Source organism: Ailuropoda melanoleuca, chromosome 1, assembly GCF_002007445.2.
Source record: "Ailuropoda melanoleuca isolate Jingjing chromosome 1, ASM200744v2, whole genome shotgun sequence".
Taxonomy (NCBI): Eukaryota; Metazoa; Chordata; class Mammalia; order Carnivora; family Ursidae; genus Ailuropoda; species Ailuropoda melanoleuca.
The window spans coordinates 142,694,749-142,713,626 of record NC_048218.1 but is presented as its reverse complement, the minus strand read 5'-3'; the positions used below and the strand labels follow the sequence as shown (position 1 = coordinate 142,713,626).

The window sequence follows — 18,878 nt, the reverse complement described above, 5'->3', positions numbered from 1 at the left end:
TCCACGTTCCACCTCCTTCTTGGCCATGTTTTTGTGGCAACTGTTCGTTGATAGCTTCGTGTCCATGTAGAGAGTCCTGGCAGACATTTCTGTATGCGTATATGATTACTGTATTACACCCACACATAATCTGTTAATAAAAATTAGAATGTATTTCCCACAGTTCCAAAAACAGTATATCATGGACACTTTTCTATGGGAGCACAAATGAGCAGGAATGAGATGTAGCTCATCCTTTTTGATGGCTTGATGGCTGAATAATATTCCCCTATTGGAAATTACTGTGGGGTAAACATCCTTGTGAATACCTCTTTGTATCCTAGACTGAATATTCTGGATAAATTCCTGCAAGTGGAACTCTGGTTCGGCGACATGGGCACTATTCATCTTATAAATACTGTCAGATTGTTCTTTAAAAAGGTTGTGCCAATTTATGGTTTGAAACCGTTTCCCCAAACCATGGCCAACTGGGAATAGTGTCATTCTGTTCATTTCAGGCAAAAATGATACCCCTTTATTGTGATGACTTTCTTCCTTTATTCCTCGCTTGCTTTATTTTAATGAGATTAAGTATCTTTGATAGTGTGTTTCTTCTTGTGAACTGTCGTTTTGTACTCTTTGTCCATTTTTCCATTGTTTTATTTATGTAATTTGTTTTAGATGTTTTATCCCAGGTTGTTATTTGTCTTTACCTTTTTTTATAGTGTTTGCCAAAGAGACTTGCAGTCTGAAATAGCTGGATCTGTTAATCTTTTCACCTCAAGCTTCTAGATTTCCCTTCATGCTGAAAAAGGCCTCCATATCCCAAGGTCCTCTTCTGTTTTCTTCTAATACAGTTTTCTAGCTCTACTTTTTACACTTAGATTTTTTATGAATATACAATTTCTTCTTATGCATGGTGCAAAGTAGAGATGAAACTTTCTTCCAAATGGATGACCAGTTGTCTTGCTTTGAAGTACATTTTCTCTCTCACTAAGATGAAATTCAGCACCTATAGGAATGTTAAACCCCATAAATAGGTCAGTCTCTTTCTGGACTTTCTAACCTGTTAGCACCTACTATTTTGTTTTCTGTACCTTAGAGTATGTTTTGGTAACAGAGAGCAGATCTTCCTCATCCTTATTTCTCAAACTATTTTTGGCTCTTCTTAAGCATTATTCTATCAGAGGCCCTATATTGTCAGAGTTAAATTCCTCCCCCAAATCATTGCATTGTCTTAAACTTTCTTGTTAATATAGGAATGACAATTATCCTTATATTTTTCCCATCTTAGTCATGGTCTGTCTCATCATTTATTTAGTTTTTAAGTTCTTCAACAATAGTATATCATTTTACTTATATAGATTTTCCTTTTTTTTAATCCTTCAATGTTTTATATTTTTTGTTACTACTGTGAATGGTATCCTTTTTACATTATATTTATAACTGACGTACTAGGATTTGTGTATTTATATCTTATGTCTACCATCATCTAAATTATTATCTCTTAATAATATTTTTGCTGTCATAAATTTTATTTACCAAAATATAAGTCCAATGTGTGTAGGGCAGAAACCCTTAGAAATATAAGGAGATTCTGGGAGTAGGAAAACAAAAATGCAATTCTCTTCCAGAGTTTGACAAAGTATAGAAAAATATAAGGGTCTATATGAGACAAACTCATATTAGAAAAAAACTTTACACTTTTTTTCTAAGGTTTTATCTTTATTTATTTACTTGAGAGAGCAAGAGTCAAAGCGAGAGAGCACAGAGAGAAGGGGAGGAGCAGAATGCCCGCTTAGCAGGGAGCCTGACACAGGGCTGGATCCCAGGACCCCGAGATCATGACCTGAACCGAAAGCAGACGCCTGACTGACTGAGCCACGCAGGCACCCCAGGAAAGAACTTTACACTTAAAAGAGAGTTACTCCCGGAGCACCTGGGTGGTTCAGTCAGTTAAGCGTCCAACTCTTGATTTCAGCTCAGGTCATGATCTCAGGGTACTGGGATCAAGCCCCAAGTCTGGCTCTCTGGTCTGCAGGGAGTCTACTCAAGGATTCTCTCTCTCTCTCTCTGCCCCTCCCCCCTCACTCACTCGCTCTCTCTAAAAAATAAATCTTAAAAAAAAAAAAAAGGAGAAAGAGAGTTACTCCCCTGACACCTTCTGACACAAAACTGGGTGTGCCCATAGTCCTACCGAAAGTAGTAACAAATTGTCCCAAGTAGGGGCGCCTGGGTGGCTCAGTCGGGTAAGTGTCTGACTCTTGATTTTGGCTCAGGTCATGACCTCAGGGTCCTGAGATCAAGCCCCCTGTGGGGCTCTACACAAGCCAGAGTCTGATTGAGATTCTCTCTCCCTCACCCTCTGCCCCTCCCTATGCTTGGGCACATACATACTCTCTATCTCAAATAAATGAATGAATAAATAAATAAAATCTTTAAAAGGTAAAATAAAATAAAAAATAATTCTACCAAGTAGAAATCGTACAGGTTACATTATCTAGCCATGAATTTCTAGAGCTGGAAATCCAACAATTAAGAGATAACCATAAATAACCTGACCATGTGGACATTTTAAAACACTTTTCTAAATGATTTTATTCTTCAAAGTAGTTTACTCTTGGATTAAAGAGAAAATTAAAGGTAAGTTACCTATTCTTTAAATAATATGTTCTGTCATTAATTAGAATTAAAAATAACTCAAGTTTCAATTCAGGTAGATAGACAGGTGCAAACAAAGAAACTACATGGGGAAATTTATAAAAATAAAAGTAGAAAACAATAAATTATAAAATAAGACAATGAATTCTCCCCAAATGGAAATAAAACTCTGTCAGTTTTTTTCTATAAATGATATAACTAAACTCCTAGAAAACATGACTGATACAAAGAGAAGATGAAAATATGCAACATTAAGAAAGAAAATACAGTTTTCTCTCAGAAAACCGAGGAAACAGACAGCGTGACAATAATTATAGGAAATACTATGTACTAATTTAAGCCAACACATTTTAAAATCTAGACTAAGGATTTTCATGGGAAAATCCTTTATCACTACCAAAATTGACTCAAAAGGAGATTAAAACCTAAACAGACTAAGAATAAATTCAAAAGATTGTTAAAGACATAACTGCTAACGAAAATCCAGACCCAGGTGGTTTTATGAGTGAGTCCTTTTAAAAGACTGATTGTTTGGGGACGCCTGGGTGGTTCAGTTGGTTAAGCATCTGCCTTCAGCTCAGGTTGTGATCCCAGGGCTCTCGATCGAGCCCCAACCTGCTTCTCCCTCTCCCTCTGCTTGTGCTTTCTCTCTCACTGTGTCTCCCTCTCTTTGTCAAATAAATAAATAAAATGGTAAAAAAAATAAACAAAATGAAAAATTAAAAAAGAGACTGATTATTTTGATGTTGTTTATAATATTCCAGAATACAGAGAAGGATAGAAACTTTCCATACTTCTAATATCAAAACATGAGAAATTAACATAAACAATAAAACTGTAGGTCAGATTGATTTAGGAATATAAGTTAATATTCTAAAGTATTAGCAAATAGAATCCAAGGGTCTATTAAAATAGTAATATGCCAATATTAAAAGAATAATACATTGGGGCGCCTGGGTGGCACAGCGGTTAAGCGTCTGCCTTGGGCTCAGGGCGTGATCCCAGCGTTGTGGGATCGAGCCCCACGTCGGGCTCCTCCACTATGAGCCTGCTTCTTCCTCTCCCACTCCCCCTGCTTGTGTTCCCTCTCTCGCTGGCTGTCTCTATCTCTGTCAAAAAAATAAATAAAATCTTTAAAAAAAAAAAAAAAAAAGAATAATACATTAATATTAGGAATGATTTATTCCAAAAAGGCAAGGGTTGTATGGTATTAGGATACCTACTGATGTAATAATTAATATACCGTTCATAGAATGAAGGAGAATAATCATATGGTCATTATTGATAGATATTTTTAAGTATTTGATAAAAATTAATTATCCATTTTGAGTGGTAACTAATTTTTGAAACAACTTCCCAAACATATCAATATAGTTACTATTTTACCTGTCTAAACATTTGTGTTTTTTTGTTGTTTTTTTTTTTTTTTTTAAGATTTTATTTATTTATTCGACAGAGATAGAGAACAGCCAGCGAGAGAGGGAACACAAGCAGGGGGAGTGGGAGAGGAAGAAACAGGCTCATATCGGAGGAGCCTGACGTGGGGCTCGATCCCATAACGCCGGGATTACGCCCTGAGCCGAAGGCAGACGCTTAACCGCTGTGCCACCCAGGCGCCCCTAAACATTTGTTTGATGACCATAGTAGGTACACTGTGACTAAAGCACTAAAAACGATAACATTCCTACTAAAGTGTTTTAGGGTGGGTAATCAGTCAGAAATCACAGCCTCCTTAGAACAGCTTAAAACAATGCAATATTCAGATTAACATTTTCATCCCATATGATGCTAGACTTTATTTCAAATTTTGGTAAGAAGGTGGGTGTGTGCCTGTATACTGTGTATGTTTATAAGCCACTGAGCAGAACTTTACGGACCGTTTACACATATACCTTTTTTTGCAGTATATCAGAGAAACAGGGAAATGTTCTCCCATCTAGAAATATTAATAAAGCAGAAATAAATTATGCAAGTAAAAACTAGAGCCCAGAACTGGATGCTCTTCTTAGCAAATGTAGTACGTACCTTCTTTCTGGGGAATGAGTGATTGAATTTTGCCCAGATATCTTCTAGCAATGACTGCCTTAAAATTGTCAATTTGGTATTTGGTAAACCACAGTTGTTCTGTGAGCATTATTGTAATGGCTATTTATGGATAAAACCGGGTCCATGTCCTCTGGAACGAACCATATTATGAACTGTGTTACAAGGTATGATTTTCAGGTGGCAGTGGGTTCAGGGACGTGATGGCATCAAAGCCAGGCTTTGTAGGATAAGTAGAATTTCCACATGTGGAGAGGAGAAGACAGAACTTCCCAGACTAGAACAGTGCCAACTAAAGCATGGAGGCAGGAGCTGGAGCGTATGTTTATATAATTGAGTGGTGCTCAGACCTAGCCAAGGGTTAGTGTTACCTGAAAAACATTGTTTAAAAAAAAGAGAGAGAGAGAGAGAGAGAAGAAATAAAAAAGTAAAAGAAGAACTCCAGGCCCCCCACCATGGAGATCTAATTCAGTGAGGGAGAGATAAGGCCAAGACACATGTTTGTCTGCCTTTCTTTTTCTTTCTTTCTTTCTTTCTTTCTTTCTTTCTTTCTTTCTTTCCTTCCTTCTCTTTCTCTCTTTCTGATTTATTTATTTATTTATTTAGTTTATTTATTTATTTATTTACTTATTTTAGACAGAGCAAGCAAGAGCAGGGAGAGGGGGAGAATCTCAGGCAGGCTCCCTGCTGAGCGGGGAGCCGACAAGGGGCTCTATCCTATGACCCTGAGATCATGACCTGAGCCAAAATCAAGAGTCAGACACTTATTAACCAACTGAGCCACCCAGGCGCCCCAGACACATATTTTTCTAAAATCCCTGTGGGTGATTCTGAAGCACAGAGTGGAGACCCAGTGCTGTGGTCTAGTATGTGACAAGGCTGTAAAGGTTATGGAGATACTATGGGATATGCTGCTAGAAAGATACTTCAGAGCCAGTGATAACTGAGTAACATTATTTGGTTTTTGTTTGCTTCCTTTTTTAAATTTCTGTTACATCACCACTATTCCTTCCTTAGATATTAACCAGATAACCCTTACACAAAATTTGACCTCTCGTGTGAATCCAAAGCAAAACCTATTAAATGAGATGAAGAGGAGGAACCAGTAAAGAATCTTGTTTCAGTTAGATATTGCTGTATAAACTCCCCCAAAACTTAAAACAACAATCATTTTATTATCACTTACAATCCTGTGAGTTGACTGGACTCTGCTAGGCAGTTCTGCTCCCTGTGACATTGGCAGGGGCAGACCACGGTCTTCTGGGGGATCGGTCCAGCTTGAAAGTCCAAGATGGCTCGCTCGCATGGCTTTAAGCTGAGAATTCATCTGGGGCTGTCCTCTGAAACATCTTCTTGGGCTTCTCACTGCATGGCATTTGGACTCCGGAGGAAGCGTCTCAAAAGCAAGCATTCAAAAAGGCCCCCAGACTATGGGGCACCTGGCTGGCTCAGTCAATGGAGCGTGTGACTCTTGATCTTGGGGTTGTGAGTTCAAACCCCACATTGGATGTAGAGATTACTTAAAAATAAAATCTTAAAAAAAAAAAAAAAAGAGGCCCAGACTACTAGGCTTCTTCTAACCTTGTTTTGGTAGTCTCAGATACATTCTGTTAGTTTAGTCAACCAACTCACCGAGACCAACTCAGTTTCAATGGCAGGTGACTTAAACTCTGTCTCTCTTTCTCTCTCTCTCTCTCTCTTTTTTTTTTTTTTATGATTTTTAAAATGTATTTATTTGAGAGAGGGAGAGGGAGAGAGAATCTGAAGCAGACTCCACGCTGAGCACAGAGCCCGACTCAGGGCTCCATCTCAAGACCTTGAGATCCTGATCTGAGCCGAAACCAAGAATCTGACACTTAACCAACTGAGCCACCCAGGTGACCCAGACTCCATCTCTTGCTGGGAGGAGCAACGTGTGTGTACAAGGAAGGAAGGAAATAGATGGCAATCATGTTCTGGAGAATTGCGACTGAAATCTGAATGCACCAAGGACTACAACATCAAAATACATAAAGGAGAATTGTAGGAAATTGAGATAGATGTCGCCAAAAGTGCAGTGAGACAAAACAATAAGTAAGGATAAAAGGAATCTGAATAACGTAAAATGCTTATGTAATAGATTTATGTATTGAATTCCTTATCTGACAGTAAAGAATATTCCTTTATTTCAGGCATCCATAGAATCTCTGCTCCCCCTAAAAGAGAAGCACTTGAACCCCTATATACTGGTATAAATCTGAAGCCTATAAATCTGTTTCCTGACCTGTCAGCCTTGCAGAACTAGTCAGGGTGGTGTTTGTTTCATCTGCTACTACGCACTACTCTTGTATTAAGTGAGGTTCTTCCTATTGGAGAAGCCTGGCCTCTGGATGACTTTCTACACATGGTGTAAATAATTGAGTTATACATTCTCTTGTTTGTAAGTTCTTGGTTTCTTATTTGTTTTCTGAAAAGAGTGGCATTGAAGGGGGCTTTATTTTGATTCCCCACAGTCTCATGAAAAGAGTAGTTTTGACTTATCCTGGGTGCTCTTTATACTTCAGGGTCAACATTCAGCAACCACTGGAATCCTCTTCTGATTTCCCAGTAATGCTGACGTAGGCACTGAGCTGGAACCCTTGCCAACACCTGTTTTCCATGTATTGTTTTTTTTAAGCCCCTTAAGAAAAAAATAATAGTGTTAAGATCCGTGTTTGTTTAAGTCTTTGCTTTGCTTTCTGAAGCTCAGTTACTTTACCATCCTAATAAGAAACAGAGTCTGAGGTGGGAACCCAGGTTGTGGGGATGATGTCATTTCCTGGCCTGTCAGCGATGAATCTGAGTTAGTTACTGTTTCTATCTCAGTGTCCCCATATGATGCCAGGCACTCTTTCTGAGCTGGCATTAAACCAGCTGAGATGAGAAGTCGAAGCAACCAGCCGTCTTCCTCAGTAACACTCAGATCCGTTTGCCATTGCAGGTCGTCACGCTGTGGTACAGAGCTCCAGAAGTCTTGCTTCAGTCCAGCTACGCCACCCCCGTGGACCTCTGGAGTGTTGGCTGCATATTTGCAGAAATGTTTCGTAGAAAGTAAGAAATGCATTTTGTTTCACTCTGTCTTCCTTGGAAAGAGACTTTTTGGGTCTTCGATAAATTAAGTGGCAGCATAGCATTTCTGTTTCAAATAAGGTCATGAGATATATGTATACATATATATGTGTGTGTGTATATATATATGTATGGAGATATATATATGTATGGAGATATATATATATATATATGGAGATATATATATGGATATACACACACACACACACACACACACAGATCCACCTGCTTCGGGCTACCACGTCTAAGCCTGTCCTGGAAACGAGTTCTCAGTCCCTGAATAGTGTAGCTTTGTAGGACTCCAGCTTCCAGCTCTTGGAAGCTCTTGTTTGGAAAGAAACATGCCATTGTTCTTACAGCTTATTTTTATTGGTGATGTTAGGACGTAGAAGTGCCCTCAAGGTGGACCCTGTCCGCAGAAGGGCCAGGGTATTACCTGTATGGAAGTTTTGTTGGTGAGAATAGTTGCATACACAAAGTGTTCAGAGTGACAAGGACAGGGCAGGGAAGATGTCAGCACTGCTTCAGAATACTGAAAATGCTGTCAGAATGAGGACAGATTAGACACATTCAGGCATGACAGCAAAACAAGGGGCAGGGATATTGAAATGACAGAAATAAAGGTTTTTTCTCAGACGTGGGAAAAATCTAATATTAGGCATTATCTGGAGAGAAGATTGGGGTTTGTGAAAATAGTGCATTCTCACTGGGTGTCCAAGAACACACTGGACCACACCACACATTGGAGGTGTTTTCTGTGGCATTAATAGAGTGGGTGGTGGGCTAGATGACCTCCAGGGACCTCTGACTCTGAGAGTCTGTGATTCATTTGTTTGATTTTTCAGGTCATAAGAAATAGCCAAACAATATAATAAAGATCTGCCCGAAAAATAATCCCTATGCAGGTACTAAATTCAGCAAATCAAAATTAAGCAAAGAACCTAATCATAATCTGTTAACTCCTAGTTTTCTCTTTTTATTTCCATGGGAAATGTGAATTGGAAAGCTGAGTATATTCCTGTTGCACATGTTACGTTCAAAATGTTAGCTACACGGTAGCCCACCAGGAAAAGAAGTGGTCGGTCATTCCTTGCCTGTCTCTTTGTTCTTTTGTTTTAACCAAATGAAGCTTGGTGCATGTCATAAATTTTGGGACCAATTTTTAGAACTCAGCATTTTTTTATATGTACCTCACAGGAGGGGATCATGCCAAAGAAATCTGTGTACATAGATGTTCAGTGCTGGCCTACTATGTGCCAAGTACAGGACCAAACCTCTTCCGTTCTGTTACTCTTTATGCCTCCCCATGGGAGATAACTGAGATGCAATGATAAATTTGTCTAACATCAAGCAGCTAAAAAGTAGCAGGGGTATTGCTCCAAATGAAGTCTTGTGCGTTTTAGTCCAGTGTTGTTTTCCTACCAAGGAGGGAGGGAAAAAGTAATGTTGAATTCAGCTTCAGTGTTTGCCAAACAGGCTAATTTAGTTGTGTGGAAGTGTACTTGGACCAACATATCAGCATCTCTAAGGACCTTGGTAGGAATGGAAATTCGTACCTCCCCCAGCCCACTGGATCGGAGTTCTTGGGCTAGGGCTCAGCAACCTGTGTTGGGACAAGCCCTCAAGGTGATCCTAATTCACCCTCCAGGGTAAGAACCACCGGGTTGGATGATAGGATCACCAGGGATGAGCAGTCTTTAAATGTGCAACTCCCAGACCTCTCCCTTAGAGATTCTGATTCATTACTGGGCTGGGGCCAGGCATTCTTGTTTTTTAAAGGACCTCATGTAATTCTTTTCATCAGACAAGTGTAGAAAACGGTTAAAGGATGTCAGGGGTGCCTGGGTGGCTCGGTGGGTTAAGCGTCCGACTCTTGATTTGGACTCAGGTCGTGATCTCAGGGTCTTGAGATCAAGCCCCACACAGCTGGCTCCCTGCTCAGCTGGGAGTCTGCTTATCCCTCTCCCCCTGCTCCCCCCACCTGCCTGCTGAAGGGAGTGCACACTCTCTCTCTCTCAAATAAATAAATAAATAAAATCTTTAAAAAAAAATAAAAGATTATGGTCAGAACAGGGAATAAGCAGGGTAGAAGTCAGGACTGTCATTCTAGTTCATCCCATAAATAGTTCATTCGGCTGAGAGCCGATTAGAGAAATGTATATTAGAATTACATTTATATATCTAGAATTGTCCTCAAATACGAAGATTGAGTCCTTCTTTTGTAATGGGAGGAGAGTGGCAGTTATTTTTCAGTAGTCTAAGACATAGGCCAGTGATGGGTATTAAGGAGGGCACATATTGCATGGAGCACTGGGTGTTGTACTCAAATAATGAATCATGGAACATTACATCAAAAACTAAGGATGTACTGTATGGAAACTAACATAACATAATAAAAAATTTTATAAATAAATAGATAAATAAAACTTGAATACCAGCGCTTCTTGATGATAAAACCAATATTTTCCTGAAAGATGTTAAAAGAAAGATAAAATTTAAGATATGTAGTGTTAAGCATTCACTAGTAAGGAATTTGCTGTATTTCTAGGTATAGCTAGTCACTACTTACGGAATAATTGCAACCTGAATTTTCATTTTATAGCATTAAAACATTTTTCCACCAAAGTGGCCCAGTCTAGCTTGCAGAATTCTATATAACCTGCAATATATATGAAACGTTATTTGTGCTAATTCATCAAAACCTATTTTCTATTTATAATGTTTTTCCTTTGGGAAAATTCATTCTCTGTTCTAATCTAAGATGACAGGTATATCCTCCTCTTCACCCCAGCACGAGAAGGGGGGACTCAATGTCGGAGGCTCGGAAAAAGGCTCCTTTCATGATGGCAGGCACAGCTGGCTTCAGTTTGCTGAGAAAGTGAGATGGTGGGTAGAGACCCATTGGCTCTTTAGATGTGCACAAAAGAAAGTTACCCTCCCTCGGAGCCTTGCGTAGAGGTAGTAAATTGAGAATTAATTGCCTGAAAGAGGAAACAACATCAGAATCTAGGCCCGTGTGCCCTTATGGATGAAGGAGAATGAATCCAGGCCTACCACACATCATTCCTGGGCTGGGTGCCCTATCTCCTAGGTAGTTCCTGCTGGTTTGGCTTTGACCTTGAATATAGCCGTGGGATCTGACCCTTGTCCCTGCTCTGTTCGTGTTTGGTATTTCCTATGATAACACCAAGATATCAGAATGTGCATGCTTCTTACTCATGCCAGATGAGTTCTGGGGTCCAGCCCCCAGCTTGACCTGATTCTAGCTTGACTCCTGAGTCAGTGTTGACACACCTATTGCAGTGTCCAGTGGAGAATTTACAAGCCATAGATTCTGAAAGCAGACTCCCTTATTACCTTAGGCTAACCCTAAATCGGAGAATCTTGGCGTGTGTCCACTCTGGGTTCCTACTTGTTACTATGGCAGTGTTTCCCAAATGCTGTCATCTTTTTTAACACCTTCATAATTTTTGCCATATTCTTGAAACAACTATACTTACATAATTTTTTTCCCTAAACAATTTACATTTTTTTAATTGAAGTGTAATTGACATACAATATTATTTAGTTTCAGGTATACAACCTAGTGATTGAACATTCATGTGTTTTACAAATCAATCACCGTGTTAAATTTAGCTACTATTTGTCAACCATTCAAAGTTGTTAGGTATTATTAACTACAGGCATACCTCATTTTATTGTGCTTTGCACATACTGCATTTTTTTTTTTAACAAATTAAGGTGTGTGGCAATCCTGACTCAAGCAAGCCTGTCAGCAACATTTTTCCAACAGCATTTGCTTATGACTTCATGTCTCTGTTATATTTTGGTAATTCTTGCAATATTTCATACTTTTTCATTATTATCATGTTTGTTATGGTGATCTATGATCAGTGATTATGACTCACTAAAAACTCAGATGATGGTTAGCATTTTTTATCAATGAAGTATTTTTAATTAAGGTATATACATGGGTTTTTTTAAACATAATGCTATTTCACACTTAGTAGACAACAGCATATGTAAAAACATGACTTTTATATGCCCGAGGAGACCAAAAAATTCACTTGATTCACTTCACTGATACTCACTTTATTATAGTGGTCTGGAACCAAACCCACAGTATCTCCGAGATTGGCCTGCTTTTCGTTTATTTCTGCTCTCATCTTTATTATTACCTTTCTTCTACTAACTTTAGGTTTTGTTTGTTCTTTTTCTATTCCTTTAGGTGTAAGGGTAAAGCTTGTTTCTTGAGGTAGACCTGTATCACTGTAAAATTCTGTTGTAGAACTGCTTTGGCTGTGTCTCTTAGATTTTGGACTATTGTGTTTACCTTTTCATTTGTCTCAAGGTATATTTTGATTTCCTCTTTGACTTTTTTCATTGACCCACGGGTTGTTTAGTAACTTGTTGTTTAGCCACCATGTGTTTATGTTTCTTCCAGTTTTCTTCTTGTTGTGGTTTTTAGTTTCATACCATTGTGGTTTGAAAAGATGTTTTATATGCTTTCAATCCTTAAATTTATTAAGACTTGTTACATGGCTTAATGTGTGGTCTATCTTGGAGAATGTTCCATATGCACTTGAAAAGAATGTGTATTCTGTTGCTTTGGGATGTTATGTTCTGTAAATATCTGTGAAGTTCATCTGGTCTCATGTGCCATATAGGCCAATGTTTCCATACTGATTTTCTTTCTAAATGATCTATCCATTGGTGTAAGTGGAGTGTTAAAGTCCCCTGCTATTATTGTATTACTGTCAGTTTCTCCCTTTATGTTTGCTAATATTTACTTTATGTGTTTAGGTGCCCCATGTTGGGTGCATAGATATTTACATGTGTTATATCTTCTTGTTGGATTGATCCCTTTATGATTATATAATGTTTTTCTTTGTCTCTTATTACAGTCTTTTTTTTAAAGATTTTATTTATTTATTTATTTATTTGAGAGAGAGAGAGAGCACAAGCAGGGGGAGAAGCAGAAGTGGGAGAGAAGCAGGCATCCCATGGAACAGGGAGCAGCCTGATGTAGGGCTCGATCCCAGGATCAGAGATCATGACCTGAGCGGAAGGCAGACGCTTAACCAACTGAGCCACTCAGGTGCCCCCACAGTCTTTGTTTTAAAGTCTGTTTTGTATGATATGAATATTGCTACTTAAGCTTTCTTTTCATTTCCATTTGCATGGAATATCTTTTTCTATCCCTTCATTTTCAGTCTGTGCATGTCTTTAGATCTGAAGTGAGTCTCTTGCAGGCAGCATGTTAGATAGGTCTTGGTTTTTTATCCATTCAGCCACTCTGTATCTTTTGATTGGAGCATCTAGTCCATTTACTTTTAAAGTAATTATTGATAGATATGTACTTATTGCCAACATGTTGATTGTTTTCTAGTTGTTTTTATAGTTCTGGTTCCTTTCTTCTTTTGTTCTCTTCCCTTGTGACTTGGTGACTTTCCTTAGTGTTATGTTTATATTTTTTCTCTTTATGTTTGGCATATCTATTAGAGCTGTTTGGTTTGTGTTTACCACGAGGTTCATATATAAGATCCTGTATATTATAAGAGTCTATTTTAAGCTGATGGTTGCCTAAGTTCAAGCACATTCTAAAAGCACTACATTTTTACTCCCTCCCATCCATGTTTTATGTTTTTGACATTCTATTTTACATATTATTTTGTGTATTCCTTGATTATTGTAGCTCTAGATGATTTTACTAAGTTTGCCTTTTAACCTTCATGCTAAGTACGTAGGTGGTTGATCCACTACCTTTACTGTGAATTCACCTTTACCAGTGAGATTTTTTTTCTATCATAATTTTCTTCCTTCTACTTAAGCCATTTTCTTTTCTATTTAAAGAAATCTCTTCAACATTTCTTGTAAGGCCAGTTTGGTATTGATAAACTCCTTTAGCTTTTGCTTATCTGCAAAACTCTTTATTATCCTTCTATTCTGAATAATAATCTTGCTGGGTAGAGTATTCTTGGTTGTAAATATTTCCCTTTTAGCACTTCGAATATATCTGGCCACTCTCCTCTGGCCTGTAAAGTTTCCGCTGAAAAATCAGCTCATAATCTTATGGGGGTTCCCATGTTCAAAACTAGTTGTTCTCTCTTGTTGCTTTTAAGGTTCTCTCTTTAATTGTTGATGCTTGAATATAATGTGTCTTGGTGTGGATCTCTTTGAGTTCATCTTATTTGGGACTCTCTGTGTGTTTCCTGGATTTGGATATCTTTTCCTTCACCAAATTAGGGAAGTTTTTAGCCATTATTTTTTCAAATAGGTTTTCTGTCCTTTTCTGTCTCTGTCCTCCTTCTAGGATCCCCGTAATATGAATGTTAGTATATTTGCTGGAGCCCCAGATGTCCCTTAAACTATCTTCATTTTTTTTCATTCTTTTTTTCTTTTTGCTGTTCCAATTGGGTAATTTCCACTTGCCTTGTTGTCCAGATCACTGATCAGTTCTTCTCTACCCTCTAATCTGCTGTTGTTTCCCTCTAATGTATTTTTCATTTCAGTTATTGTATTCTTCAACTCCAGCTGATTCTTTTTTTATATTTTCTAGACAATTTACTTTTTTTAGCCTCATCCAAAGCAAAAATATATAAAATCACAGATTTGATGAGCCAGTTATTTATTTGTCTAGTACACACTCAAATAAATATACAACCATTAAAATTATTGAGAAACTTAGTCCACGTTCAATGCCTAAAATCATCTCTCTCACATATCACCAGTGATATATGCCACGTGTTGGAAACCTTGTAACAGGTGTTTCAGTTAGTATGCAAGACCCTCTTCTAGAGATAGAAATTAAATCCTAGTGGGGAAGAGAAGCATTGCATGCACGATTAGTTGACTAGCCTCAGCCAGGCTGAGTGCTATGAAGAAGCATAGGGTTCTGTGAATAGGAGTAATAGGATGACTGTTTGCAGAGAGAGAGAGAGGCTTCTCAGTGGAAGGCCAGAAGTCGGGATTAACCTTCCTTAGAGGTCACATCCTAGTTGTTGATATAAAATCGTTGAGGAATGATTATTAAGGTTCACCATTCTCCATAACCTGGGGAGAAAAATAAGAAACAAAGGGAGGTAACAATTGTCTGTCATGTGGCAGACCCAGGGTCAGGCCCTTCACATGCATTATCTCAGTAAACCCACATTCTGAGGACTATTATCCAGAGTTTCCAGATGACAAACCAAAGTCTTCTGCAAGGAGTGTAAATAATTTATCCATGGACACACAGCTCTTAAATGGCAGAGCCAAACTTGAACCCAGGTCTGCCTGACTCTGTACCCTTTGATTTTGTTCCCCCTGTCATGTTTCTGCCCTTACTGTTATGTTACCTACTGGGTCATATTTTTATCTGGAATGTTTTCTACATTATTACAATGTAGCAGCAATGACGTTTTAGAAAGGTCAAGAAGCAAGACATATGTTTAATAGCTTTGATTTCCATTCTCTCCTATATTAGAAAGGTTGACTGATTCTCTGATATTAAGGGTTGCCAGGGAGTTTTAACAGTATCTGTCTCTATTATCTGGGCTTAATAATTGCCACCAGTGACTTACAGTGGCTGCTACAAAATGGATAAGCACTGAAGTTTTTTGTCTTCCTCCTTTAGCACTTTGCCTATGGGTAGCCCAACTGAACTACACATTGAGTTACATTTTAATACTAAAAAACATTACTATGAATTTGGTCAGTAGACAACTAGTCAGGTTGAAGGATGACATGAGATGGGATAGGAGGGAGGGATGGAGGGATGAATGGGATAGATTGATTTTTAACCTCATAGCAAATTAAATTGACAGTTGCTAGCTATCCAGATGATCTTGTGATCCCACTCGAAACTCTTGTCTGTGGTTTGAAAGTATGGGGTTTTCCAGGTTATAGCAAACTCATAAAAGAAAATGCACGTTTAAAAAATAAAACTTGCTAATTCTTTGAAAAAAAAACTTAATTCTAAAAACTAGTTCTTTGAATATGCAGATTGTGGTAAGCAGATAGTAATTCTTAGAAGTTCTGAGTTGCCAGTTCTACTGATCCCTAGCTGAGAAATGCAAAATGCCGCCAGGAGGAATTTAATAAATACGGTCACTGTTGGAAGGAAACAAACAAGGCTTCATGGTTATATTAGCCCATGTATGGTGGCCTCTCTAGGCTTGTCGTCATTGATTTCTATGAATTAAACACCCAGTAGCTGAGAAACTGTCCTTTGTGGCTGAGTGGTCTGTGAACCAATGTCTTTAAAATGTCACCGAGTGCCTTGCCAATTTTCCCGTTGGTTACTATGTTGGTGTTTCCCCTTATTTGAGTGCTGTGCTCTCTTAGGTGACATCAGTAAAATGAGGTCCTTAACAGATTGACCTGAAAACCAAGGCACCAGAAGGCAAGCCCTCGCCTGTGACTGAAAACCCATCAACCTCAGGTTAGGTCAGAACACATGTATGGAAACCAGGGCACTTTGCTGGACCTTCAGATTTCTTATCTCTTCTTGGATGCTTTCGTAGGCCTTTAAAGAACCAACCAAGTAAGGAGAACTTTACAGAAGCATTTTCTTGAGTAAGGAAATACCCAAGATGGTACTTAGGAAAAAAACTGATCTTGGTTGAATAACGCATCCAGGTGGTTCTAAGAATGAATGAATAATGTAATCAGTGTTGATTTCTCTTATTCTTTTTTCATTTTTAAAAAGATTTTATTTATTTATTTGTCAGAGAGAGAGAGAGAGAGACAGCACAAGCAGAGGGCGTGGCAGGGAGAGGGAGAAGCAGACTCCCTGCTGAGCAAGGAGCCCGACGTGGGACTTGATTCCAGGACGCTGGGATCATGAGCCCAACTGAGGCCAGATGCTTAACTTGACTGAACTACCAGGCATCCCGTGATTTCTCTTATTCTTAATATGTATCTTACTTTAACATAAATTTGGAAAATGCATTCGTTTTCATGATGTATACTGAGAAGCCCCCTTCAGGTGTGGCCTTTCCCTGTCAGGGCAGCTCTGCGGGACTCCAGCATCCCAACCCAGTGCCACTCCCGTCTGGCACCCTGGGGCTGCCTGTTCTGTGGTCTTCTCTGCAAACTAGATTTTATCTTTATAGTACCCTTCCTGCCAGTTCTGCCATCATGTCCTTCCCTCCAACTGCCCAAGTCATCGGCTTCCCTTTTGCTGACAATTACAGGTCTGTGACTTCTCCCCATGGTCTTATCCCTGTTCTGAGCAACCTGCTTCCCCCTTCTCTGGCTCCCCCAACTTCTGTTAATCCTTTCCACTCTGTCCCCTGGAATCTCTGCTCTGAGCCACAGGTTGCCCCCTTCACTGAACTTTTCCTCACAGTCTCCTTCTTCAGGCCCTTTTCTGTCAATGCTCTACTCCCCTCAGAAGAGAACTGGGATACTCTTGGCCATCTGGTGCTGAGGGCACTATTCTGCCAAAGCCTTTCAGCTCCTCTTTACCATCCTCTCTCTCTTCTGTCTACCCCGTCTTGATTTCATCACCTGTCACATAGAGAACCAGTGGTTTTTTGGAAACAGAGCTTTTTTGTAAGCATAGTTGCTTTTTTAAAGCTACTGCAGGGTAAGAAGAACTGTTACTAATGGAAGAGCTTTGCACGTAGGAGGAAATGGCAGACAGGGATCCTGACGGGCTTTGCTGCATCGTTCAGCTTACTGTCTCCCCCTCCCCCAGCTTGTGCTGAAGCATTCAGAACCTTCTGATGGACTTGTGTCCTCTGCTCACTCCTCAGGGGTACTCACCGCACCTTAGGGATCATCACCGCCCAAGGGTTCCACCATTAAAAATAAAGCTCCACTTAACAGACAGAAATAAGGGCAACAAGAGCCCACAAGCTCTTCAGCACTTGCTGTCTGGGCTCCTCTCCTCTCCTCTGGATCCCCTTCCTTAGTCTCAGACCTGGTCCCCTGCACAGTTCCTTACCCTTATATCCCCCAGAGTCCTTAAGCCCAGTCTGTTCCCATTCTCCCAGCCCATCATTTGACCACATCTCCACTTGATTGAAACAAGTGATGGTATCCAAAGTGAATTCCTCTGTGCCCCTTCTTTCAACTCAAAAATCTCTCCTTATCTTCACTCTCTCTCTTCCTTCTCTCTCCCCTTTTTAAAAAGATTTATTTATTTTAGAGAGAGATAGAGAGCACAAGCGAGGGAGGGGAAGGAGGGAGAGAGAATTTCAAGCAGACTCCCCACTGAGCGTGGAGCCCAGCATAGGGTTTGATCTTAAGACCCTGAGATCGTGACCTGAGGCAAAATCAAGAGTCAGGTGCTTAACACACTGAGCCCTCAAGTGCCCCCTTCTCTCCCCTCTCAAAGAAGGATGCATTCTCCACCCTTACAAGACAAGTACTTTGACTTGTGTTTTTGATGCTTCCCTGCTCTGGACACCCCCACCATCCATCATCCACTTCTGATTTGCCACTTCAGAACCTCCCTGTCCACTAGCTTTCATGACTCCATCCTAGAAGAGACCTCACTCCCCCTTTCTATGCCCTCAGCCGTTCTCCTTCCCTTCATGGCCAAACTTCTAAAAAGAATAGAGTCATTCTCTACATGCAGCTTTCACTGTCTTCACAATGTGCCACCCCTTAAGTCCTTCCAGCAAAAAAAAAAAAAAAAAAAATGAGTAATATTTACTAGGCACTTGCTATGAGGTATATTGAGTGCCTTAAAATATATAATTTCATTTAAATCTCAGAGTAACCTCAAGGGATATCACTGTCCCCCATTTTACGGGTGAGAAAACTGAGGTTTGAAAAGGTTAAGTAGTACAGAGTACCGCAACTAATGAATGATGGGGAGAGACTCTGAACCCAGGCTTATGTGACTGCACCATCCTCCTGGCAGCCCATCTGCTGCCATCTGAGCTGATAGGGACCATCTCTCCATTCTCCTCTTGCTCAGTGTCTTCAGCATTGAATGTTGTGACCACTGATTCCATTAAACCCTCCCTACCCTTGCTGTTGGTGAAGAGCACATTGCTGGGGCCTCTGCCTTTATCTCTGTTACTTACCAGCTCTTCTTCTTTCTTTCCCAAAGCTAGATGCTCCCAGAGACTTTCTGTCTAGATCAGATGCAGATGGGTTCCAGAGTCCCTGAT

At 39.6% G+C, this 18,878-nt stretch overlaps 1 protein-coding gene across 3 annotated transcripts in view; it reads left to right on the top strand.

Annotated features, from left to right (window-relative positions):
- CDK6 (cyclin dependent kinase 6) overlaps positions 1-18,878 on the top strand; it is a 238,152-nt gene that overhangs the window by 157,368 nt on the left and 61,906 nt on the right. For all 3 annotated transcript variants that reach the window (XR_004627502.1, XM_002918235.4, XM_034667706.1), the window contains exon 4: positions 7,643-7,752. Coding sequence is in view for 2 of the 3 variants with exons in the window: in XM_002918235.4 (XP_002918281.1) it covers positions 7,643-7,752 (110 nt within the window). In the remaining variant the exon portion in view is untranslated. The remainder of the gene's footprint in view (positions 1-7,642; positions 7,753-18,878) is intronic.